The 11056-nt window shown below is 43.2% G+C and overlaps 1 protein-coding gene across 1 annotated transcript in view; it reads right to left on the reverse strand.

Annotated features, from left to right (window-relative positions):
• Positions 1–9979, reverse strand: part of ZNF292 (zinc finger protein 292) — a gene marked incomplete at its 5' end in the record, with an annotated part of 55980 nt that extends 46001 nt beyond the window's left edge. The window contains one exon of the mRNA XM_083858211.1: positions 9818–9979. Within this exon, the coding sequence (XP_083714337.1) occupies positions 9818–9979 (162 nt within the window). The remainder of the gene's footprint in view (positions 1–9817) is intronic.
• Positions 9980–11056: the final 1077 nt, after the last annotated feature.

Here is an 11056-nt window from a genome sequence, read left to right on the forward strand (position 1 = left end):
TTGTCCACACGGAGACCAGCAGGGCCCCTCAGGGGTCAGAACTGGGGCTGATTCAACAGCTCTGCTGGGAACATGGAGGGTGGGACCAAGCACATCCTCAGCAGATTTGCTGACTGCACCAAGCTGTGTGGTGCAGCCAATGTGCTGGAGGGACAGGATGCCACCCAGAGGCACCCTGACAGGATGTAGATATGGGATGTGCAAACCTCATGGAGTTCAATAAACCTTCTACACCTGGGTCAGGGCAATCCCAGACACACCGACAGGCTGGGCAGAGAAGTGACTGGGAGCACCCTGCAGAGAAAGACTTAGAGGTGAGAGTTGAAGAAAGACAACATGAGCCAGCAGTGTATGCTCACAGCCCAGAAAGCCAGATGGAACCCCAGGCTGCATCAAAAGGAGCATGGCCAACAGGTCAAAGGAGGTGATTCTTCCCTTTTATTCTGCTCTTGTGGGACCCCATCCACAGTACTGCACCCAGTTCTGGGTTCCCAACATAAGAAGGACACAGAATTGTTAGAGGAAGTTCAGAGCAGGGCCATGAAGTTGTCAACAGGACTGGAGCACCTTCCCTAAAAACACAGGCTGAGAAAGTTGGGGCTGTTCAGCCTGGAGAAGAGAAGATTGTGTGGAGACCTCACAGCAACCTTCCAGTATCTGAAGGGGCCTACATGGAAGGCAGAGAGAGACTCATCACCAGGAACTGTAGTAACAGCACAAGGAATAACGAGTACAAATTGAAAGAGGGGAAGTTTAGGTTAAATATTAGGCAGAAATTCTTTACTGTGAGGGTAATGAGATGCTGGAACAGGCTGCCCAGGAAGGCTGTGGACACCCCAAACCTGGCAGTGTTCAAAGCCAGGTTGAGGCCTTGAGCAACCTGGTCTAGTAGGAGGTGTCCCTGCCCATGGCAAGGGGGATTAGGACTAGATGATCTTTAAGTTTCATTCCAACCTTTTAACAGACTGAGGAACTCCTTATTCATGATTTAATTTAATGCCTGATAACTGAATGTACTTTACCAATTCACTGAAACAATATTTGGTCTATTAGATACACAAATACCAAACAGGATTTCTCTATTCAACAGAACCCATTCTCTCCATCATCCTGAAAAACCGAAGAGGAATCCTTCCAAATTCTGCAGGTTTTTTGGGGTTTTTTTAATATATATACAGGACACTGAGAATGCTACACCAGCTCAAATAAAAACTGCTCTATTCATCCTGAAAGACAATAGAGAGTTACAAATAAAGACTGGTCTTTATGGTAAAGAATTTTACTGCAGGGAGTTAAGGCTCTGAAAGCAACAAATGCACCTGCAGTCCAGCAGTCAGGAAAGAATGAACACCTGGAGTAAGTATTTGAAGATGGACAGAGCTCTGGTAGTCGCCCATATTACAAGAGTTCCTACAAGAACAAAGAACTGTATAACTAGTTCAGAATGAGTATCGATCAAGTGAGAGTGGCATTAGTTAGCACAGGACTTTCCTACGTCTCTGATGAATGTTTAATTTACCTTACCTTCATACACAAAATCATAAAACTAGAAATATTGTATATCAGAAGACTGCACAACAGGTACAGAAGAGAAGATGGAAAAGACATCTGATCAAACTATTTTTACCAAAAATAGGCACAAGTTTTTGCAAGTTTAGTTCAATTTCCTACTGGATCAGGTCTACTTTCAGAGAATAATTTTATAAAGCTCCACTGCCTTTTTGACATTACATATATGTGCTTTCTGAAATTCTTTGTTCTGCCAAGTCCTAGGTGTTATTAGATTAACTCTTCACAAATGAAAGCACTGTACTTCATCCTTAGAGATGAAAGACCTGAGAAATAATACCATAGAGTTGTCTTTAATGTGTATTTGGAAAGATAAACAGAAAAAAATATTTCATACCTCAAAAAAATACTTTCTAAAACATGACACATTAAGCTGTTAACCAATGCAAAAGTGCAGCCCTAATAAAATGGGAAATGCTATCTCAAAACACAGTTTCAAGCCATATTGCTTACCTGTTTTTTAAACTAACATTTGCAAATTGGTGTACATCATCACTGTAAAGAGTTTGGTGGCCTAAGAACCTCATGCTAGTTCCCCTCATGGAAACTATACAAATAAACACACTGTATTATAATTGCACAAGGATATGCACAGAGGCCTTTAAAAAATTAAAGGCCAATTTAAAAATTTTGACCGGTATAAATCAATGCCTGGAGCACTATTTCTTGAAGATATGCTCCCTAAATATGTGAATTTTAAATAGTTTCTTTCCCTTGTATGTCAGTTTAGGTAAAGTAAGGTAATTTACCATACAGAAGAAATAGTCTCATGTCTCATAACTGTTGTAGCTTGATCCATAACTTAAAGAAGTCTTAAGCAGAAATAATGTACAACATATAGTATCTGCAATGAGCCCAGAGTACAAGAAAATGATGACATTTAAATGGCAGAGTAAATGGAAAAGGCCATATGCAACTCCCAAATTCTTACTCACGATGGAAGCAAAGATCCCCCAGAAGTGCACTTTTTTGTTTTACCTCCTTCCCTCAAGACCTGTGGTTTATGAAGCATTCATTCTCTATCAAAATAATAATTTCAAAAATCTAATATATATAGAAAATGGACCGAACATTTAAATAGATATCTAATATCCTTACTATGAAAGCGAGACATACAACGTAGATATTTTTATAGAAAGAGACGCCCTACTGGATGTTAATATTAACATACATGCATTCCTTGTGCAGCCCTGCACAATGCTTTCTATAGTCAATATTCCATGGTTTAAACAGTGAATCTTCAATAATTGCAGTTTTACAAAGCACCCTGGACTTTACTGATATACATTGTTCAAAAGTGGGAAATAAAGTTTGGATTTCTGGGAAAAGGTAAAGGCAGGAATGTATGTGTCAGTACAGAAAGTTATGCCAGCACAGATGTGCAGCTGCTCACAGCCAACTACTACAAGTAAACTGGAATCTACAGGGAGGTCTTCAGAGGTTTTTCCAAAGGGATGAAGGACTATGTAAAGCAGAACACCTCTCAGCCTTTGAATGGGCAACAAGAATCAAGGCTATTATGTAGAACTGTGAGTATTAACCTTTCACTGGAAGCATTCCTTAGAGAAATGGCAGTTTGCTGAGAAAAGGGGTTTTCTCCGTAACTTCAGTAACAGCATCAAGTAACTTAACTCAGCAAAACATGTGCAGCAGGGTAACTATGAAACTATTTGCTCAACTTACACGGAAAGATGAGCTTTTGTCATCATGCTGAAGTTTCAATAATTTTTATCCCTCCATCTATGTTTTGTCATCTTAACTACCTCAATTTGTTACTCTTCAGAGAACTATCACTCTTCTCTTGGTTATTTGTACTCAGAAGGAGAAAATCCTAAATCTTATATAGACTGTCACCTTCTTACCAAATTCTTACTAGATTGCTACATTCCCTTCAAGTAAGAACTTCAAAAGATATATTCCAAAGATATAGCAAAAAGGAAAGGGAGAAGCAACAAGGAAAGGGAGAAATAGGAAAAATTTAACATCAAAAACTACAAAAACTGTTCTCAAAATCAAAAAGTAGAAAACTGAAAATAGCGTTGAAAATATAAAAGGTGCTTCCAACAGAAGGAGAATATGCTACTTTTCATTATCTACATGGGATACATAAATCACAATAGTCTTAAGCTATAACAAGATATTAAGTTATACTGCAAGGGTGAGCAGAAGAAATTATTGAAAGCAAAGAACACTGAACTGAAATGTATTATGCAGGAAGTTTTTTGAATCTTTTTTAATGGATAGTTTTGAGAACAGATTAAACAAGCATTTGTAGCTATGGCTTACCAATAATCAATGCTGCTTTGGAGTCATGGTCTACCTGGCTTACTTCAATACAGGAAAATTTATTAATAAAACCTTATAGTACAGATCTCAGAAGTTTTAACAAAGACCAGCTCCAATCTAGTACGGTCCTGGGTCTTGATGCCATTATTGAGGACAAGGATTGGAACACTTATGCTCACTGATTAGATTTACCCTAAAGAGTGAGGGTGCTTTCTTCTAAATATTATTATGCACACGTAGGTATAGGTATCAGGGGTTTTGCTTCTATCCACCTCCTCAGTCAAAGCCATAATGTGACTGTTTGACATGGTAGGTCTCACAGTGATGAAGTAGCACAAAAATGCCTGAGGCAGCTGAAAGTCTGCATGACTTGACACAGTGGTGACAGGTGTTTCTCTTCATGTACTTGGGAACCAGTGTGGTGTACTATATTTTAGCAGATTCCTTGCAATTTTGGCAGCTGTACATCTCTCCCTGAATAGCAAAACATCTGGAGGTCACAGGTATGAAAGTAAAATTAAAAGTATTAGAAGTTATGATGGGAATCTTGCACTCATGATATGGACATAGAAAAAAACAGGAACTGTGAGACCAGAAGCAACACAGAATGGTACAGGCAAATGTGTAAAGACAGAAACATCGTAACAGAAACTTTTAAGTGCTACCTCAGTGTAAAAATCGCTCACTGGACTCAACAGAAAACACTATTGATTTAAAGAGGTGGAAGCTATAAAATTTATGCACACCCAAAAGAAGAGACGCAGCCTTGATTAGACAGAGCAGAATTGAACTGAGAGCTCAGAAAATATCCGCTTGTCACAATTACGTTCCAGCAGTTTGTGCCTGTGTTATGTAAACATCACTGTTAGCTGTTGAGCCAAACAAAAACTGAGAGGGACATCTGCCTATCCACTCAGTGAAGAGTTTGATGAAAGCTGCCTGGAGTAAGAAATCATTGATATTAAGAAAAAGAGGAAACATCTTCATATTTATATTAAAAATCACCTGATGTTTTGCTGGTGGTGTTTCTCACCATCGGTGAAAGCTAATCTTATGGTCACATCACAATTGCAGGTGTTCAAAGAAATAGCAAAAAAACATCCTTCAAAGGCTGTTGAGGTCTTTATACACAGAATTACTCTTGGCAAGTGATCATACTCCAACTCCCGCAGGGAAAAATAAAGCAGCCTACTGAAACACTTCGCTGTCATTAGATTAAGACAGACTCTGGGTTTGGATAAATCCAAAATACGTAACTAAAAGGTTTAAGAAAAGCTTTATTTCAAATTTTATGGATAGAACTGAAGATTATTTCTGTCATCTCAGATCTGAAGAGGAAATTGAGCATAGAGACTAAAAGTGAGGAAGACAATGACAGTTGAAGAAGGTGACAGCACCAGGAAGTTGTCAAGTCTGTGAGGTATAAAAACTGAGTACCAATTATAGTAAGATTAATAGATGAATTTATAAGAGAAAATGGAAGACTAACCTCCAACAGAAACAAACAGCAAAACAAATAGCAAAAACTTGTACTAAACAGTGATTACTAATATGTGATAATAATAACAGAAAAAAGGTTTTTATGTAGAGACATAAAAAGCAGGTCTGCTTTTAGGAGGGACATCTTAGTTTATACATCCCAGAATATTACCCCTATCTACTCTAGCATGACAGCACACCCAAAAAAATTAGCATAGGACCTTAAGGTCCCAATATTTCACTAGAACTTCAGCACACAGTAAAAACCAGCCTAAAACAGTACAGAACAAACTATGCAGCCAAAGCACAGTTAAAAACACTTTTTCTTTAAAAGAAGTTCTGGGGTGTCTTTTGAAATGCCCGAAAATTTTCATTATCCACCCCTCCCACACACACTTTCCTATCATCATTACACCTTTTCTGCCACTAGTGTTAAGAAGATTCTAAGTTACTACTGGGTAAACTGCCAACACTAGAAGGATGTTAATGTGTCCACTAACAACTAAGCACACTTTTAACACATGATCTTTCTCATAACAGGCAGACATGACAAGACAACCAAGAAATGAACCAAAAGCGCAGACAAAGTTATTGAGGAAAGGCCGCACAACCATCCAAACAGTATCTTATGCTTATAATAAAGGCCACTTTATGCTGACAACTTGTACATTGGTACAACAAACCTAACCACCTTACAGTTTTGGAGAATTTGTACCACAAAGTACAGCAGAAGAGAAAAAAACAACCCTTAGAAGTAGATTCAGGAAAGAGATGAAGTGTCAAAATAACAAAGGAGGGAAGACTCAAACCACGTCAGAAGAGGGAAAAGCACCACAAAGATTTCACAACCTAGTGACAACAGAAAATTTGTTACCAGCTTGCATCTTTTTATTTATGAAAAAAAAAAGGTACACTGTGCATTGTGTAATGACAATTGGAAGGGAACATAGCCTGTAGTGAGGAGCTCTGATATCTGATATACCCAGCAGCACATTCACTTAGCTCTCTAGCACAAAACCCCAAATGTACATTTTGGTCTTCTCCAACTGAATATACACAACTGGTCACCTTTAAGAGCCAAGTCTGAAAATAATCTAATCAGGCACCACATGGTAACAAGAACAGCAATCTTCTTTGGACCACTATGAGTTCTTGCAAAATTTACACTTGTAATTTTTAGTCACCACAGCTGAAGACACTTGTTTTGTCTGCCACAGTATGCACTCATACAGTTTGCAAAAACATAATCGTTTTTCAAGGATTTGCTCATTATCAAATTGCAACAGAAGAGCACAAATCACAATTAAAAATCATTTTACATATACCCATATGGATGTGAATTCCACTTGATAGCAATAAAAATAATGCTCTCTATTGCATGCTGACAATGGGGAACAGAACCACAATCACATGGATCTGGTACAGGATTAAGGTCCAGTCTATAATCCCCTTAAAATTTAAGAGTAATTGCATCATTTCACAGAGCAATCAGCAGCAAACACAAACATATTTATAGCTAATGAAATACCACATATAAAATACATCAAAGTAAACTTTATTCTTACCAGAGAAGAAAACAGTTCTATAACATTTTCTGTCAAGGTACAAGGGTCTTGTTCTTCTGTGTTTTTAACAGTTGTTCTACATTGATGGGTTACAAACAATAAAATATTTCAAACTGAGGTATTTCAAAACCAGATAAAGGACTTGGCTGCACAACTCTCACTTCATTTAATAAGCACAGCATACTTAAATCCTTTATTTGCCTTTGAACCTAAGGATCTTGCCATGCTTTACTGCACATTCTTTAGCTTCCACCCATTTGAAAATAAGCTTATTTCTTGAACATTGTAACCCACTTCATTCAAAAAAAAAAAAAAAAAAAAAAAAAAGAAGTTAATTTATGGCAACAATCTAGGTGGTTGCTGGGCTCCAGAGTGACTACATGGCAAAACAAAACAAGGACATCAGACCATGCAAGATCTGTGCCATTTTACATGCCTAGAAAATAAACATAAAGGGAAAAAAAAAAAAATCAGGTGATACTGAGAGAAATACTATAATATTTCTTCATTACTGAGCTTCTAGACCTAAGATATAAATAAGCGAAATATATTCAATTTACAGATATAATAAATAACAATTCTTAGTTCCATATATTTCACCAAATCCTTCTTTCATGCATATATTTTCAAAGACTTTATTCTAGAAAGCATGGCAGATACCTTTAAACCATTATTTGAAAGAGATTTCTGAGATGGTTTTTATATTACATGGTTTTTCTATAACCTGTGTCATGCAATGCAAACTAAGTAGCTAAACCTATTTTCTGAATCATGAGAACTATCTTGTGTTAGCCCAAATAAAGAAGAAGCTGGATAAGTGTTCTGGCACCACAGGCACAGGTGAACAGATTTTTAAAAAGCCTGCTGAATCAGGACAAAAATACTTGCCTAACAACACTTTTTAATACATTAAGGTTTAGACATCTGTTCAAAATTTGAAAAGCAGGATGTTTCAACATTGAATGGCATGTCTCAACCCTCAGTGTCACACATCAGCCTTCAGCCCACAAAAACTGATATGGCCATACTATAAATCTTGGTATGGAAGGAACAGTAACTCATTTCAAAACAGCATGATTTCTAAGTCAGTTTCTACACAACTGATTTGTTCAGTGAGACTTGTTTTTAAAAGGTCCATGGTTAAGAAACCTGGTAAACTTGGGCCTTACAACAGACTTCTGTAACAGTCATTACAGTAACGAGAAGAATATTCATACTTTTTAAACTTTAAATCAATCAATCAGTCTTGAAGCCACTCGCTAAGAACACATAACCACAATTTCAGTGATAAATCTGCTTTAGACATCAGTAATCTACTCTGTACATGTCAAGGATGGTGTCTTCATTCCCACCTACCCAACACTACTTCAGTTCAATGAACAGCTCATTCACAAGTTGAGCCGGAGCCAGGAAAGGCAGATTTCCACCTCTCAGTGTATAAAGTTAAGAAAGTAGGCACACAGATAAAGACCAAGAACACACTGATCTGAACCAACGTAAACCAGTCTCTCTGTGCTTAAACCAATGTTTCTGTGCATTGACACAGACATTCCAACCGGACACGATACATTTTGACCAGAGAAAATGAACCTGACATGTGAATCCTGTATATACGAAACAAAATAAAACTACGCTTAAAATATTTAGTAGCAAATCTTCCTGGTCTGAAGAAGGTAGAGCCCAGATTAATCCAGAAGTGACAGATACGAAAGCAGCATGTTGCAATGGTCACCAAGAATCAACTCTTCAAAGTAACCATGTGAATTCACTCTTATCCATTCCACATTTAACAATTTGCCTGACTGTCCATGAATGGGTGACAGTAATGTGTAAACAAACACTATCACTTGTATCAGGCAGACTATTAAACAAAGTAAAGCTGCAGTAGTAGTGGTTTCCGTGGCCTAAAATATTTGAGAACTTGTTTTATACATTGGGATGCACCAAATGCCGTCCAAGAAAGGGTATATAAGAGAAATCGAGGCCATGTATAGACACAGACACGAATAAAATGGTCTGCTTTTTTAGCAGTCTCTGGAGCTAGTACCACAAAGTTTGTTTAGGAACAAATACTCAGCAGGGTCACCAGCTCAGAAGAAACACCTGCAAACAACCCCTGCCCTAGCACCAGCCCAAGCTCCTGAGAGCGGGCCTTTTCCCGAGGGCAGAATAATTCCACACAATGGTGCTTCAAACAGTGCGGGCTCGGAGCCCTCTCCCGAGGTGGGACTGACAGAGCCATACAACGGGGAGCAGCACCACAGACCTGCCACCGTCACCTTCACCCTCCTGGGATGGCAGAAACTCCACTATCCCTGCAGGGCACGACAGGAAAGGGAGCGGGGGGAGGAAGGGGCACAGAGCAGGAGCCCCGCGCCGAGGGATCCGGGACGGACTCCCAGCCTGTGCCGGCCCTTCGGAGGAGCCCCCACCCTCGGCCCGCCGCCTCCTGCCCTCGCCCCAGGGGAGGAGGGGTGTCGGAGGGACGGGGGGGCCCCGGTCCGCCACCGCCGGGAACAAAGGGCCCTTCGATAAGCCGAGCCGCAGAGCACAACAAAGGGGCCTGGAGACCGCGAGAACCGGGGCGGGGGGAGGCGCAGGGGGATGGGGATTACGGGCCGGGCCGGAGCGGCAGCGGGCGCGGGGGCCGCTCCGCCTCAGCCCCCAGCGAGCGGCGGTGTCGGCGGTGTCGCTGGCCCGGCCCCGGTCCCCGGTCCCCGCTCGGGCCGGCCCCGCTCCGGGCCAGCTGCGGTTCCCCGCGGCGGGGGCGGCGCTGGCCCTGCCCGGCCCCCGCGCCCCGGCCCGGCCACGCTCAGCCGGGCTCACACACACACACACACACCCCGCGGGGGAGGGGAGGGAGCGGGCGGAGGCAGGGCACGGAGGAAGGGAAGGGAAAAGGGAAGAGGCGGCCTGACCTGGCAGAGCTGCTTGCAGTACTCGGTGGCCGCCTGCACGGCCGGCTCGCGGCTCTCCCGCAGCCCCGTCTCCAGCTCCAGCAGCCGCTCCCGCAGGCACCGCAGCTCCAGGAGGTCGCCGCCCGGGCCGCCGCTCTCCCGCTCGCCCTCCTCGTCCGCCATCTTCGCACCCCGCTCCGTCGCGTACGCAGCCCCCCCCCCCCGCCCCCCTTTCCTCCCTCCCGCCGCCCTCGGCTCCCCCCGCTCCGCGCGCGGGTCACGTGATTACACAATGCCACGTTCCAGGGACGGGGGGTCACGTGCGGAGGAGATGGAGACGCGCGGGAGCGCGCGGCGCGCGCGCGCGCGCACCGCCCGCCGTCCCCCCGCGGCGCCAAGGGCCGGGGCCGGGAGGGGGCGGGGCCTCCGCGCCTCACGTGACGCCACGCCACGCGCGCCCCCGCGCGGCCACGTGACGGGGCCCGGCCTCCCCCGCGCGGCGACGCGTTTTGGCGGCAAAACGGCCGCAAATGGCGGCGGCCTCGGGGGCGGTGAGGGCGAGCGGGTCGGCCGGGGTTTGCCGCTGTCCTTCGAGTGCAGAATGGCGGAATCAATTAGGTAGGAAAAGACCTCTCAGATCATCGACTCCACCCTATGGCTGGATACCAGGACGTCAACTAGACCGTGACACCAAGGGTCACATCCCATCCTTCCTCCACCTGAGAGCACCACGTGGCACCAACCACTGCTGGACGGGCCGTGGCACCAGTGAGGTTTTGTGGCTTGTTGATTACCTCACCTTTCTTCCTCTGCAGGAAGTGTGTTAGCCTCAAGGATGACACCAAGTTGTCCTCACCCTTAGATTGTCCTGCTTTTATAATGGGAAATGAGAAGTGCGGCTTGGCTCTTCAAACGAAGCAGTTGAGATCTGGAGATTCTGGAGGGCGTTGTTGCCCTTGCACCCTGGGCCAAACCCTCTCACACACAACAGTGCAAAGCTCCAGTGATGGACATTGTCCTTCCCTGCATCTACTTAATTAGCTGAGGAGACGCCTTCGTCTGTCACAGGTGTTGGAAGCACTGCAGATGGGCTTGAGGCATTGATTCTGGTGAGAAGGAAACGTGGCTCTGATGGACACTGAATTGGCCTGGATACACGTTTTGCAGTCTTTTAGGCTGCGCAGGTTGACATGTGTTAATGTCAACATGTGTTCACACTCTTCACGTTGCCAGCCCTCCATGAGGAATTGAGGAGGAAAT

This window comes from Zosterops lateralis (assembly GCF_965231275.1).
Source record: "Zosterops lateralis genome assembly, chromosome: 3".
NCBI classification, from domain to species: Eukaryota; Metazoa; Chordata; class Aves; order Passeriformes; family Zosteropidae; genus Zosterops; species Zosterops lateralis.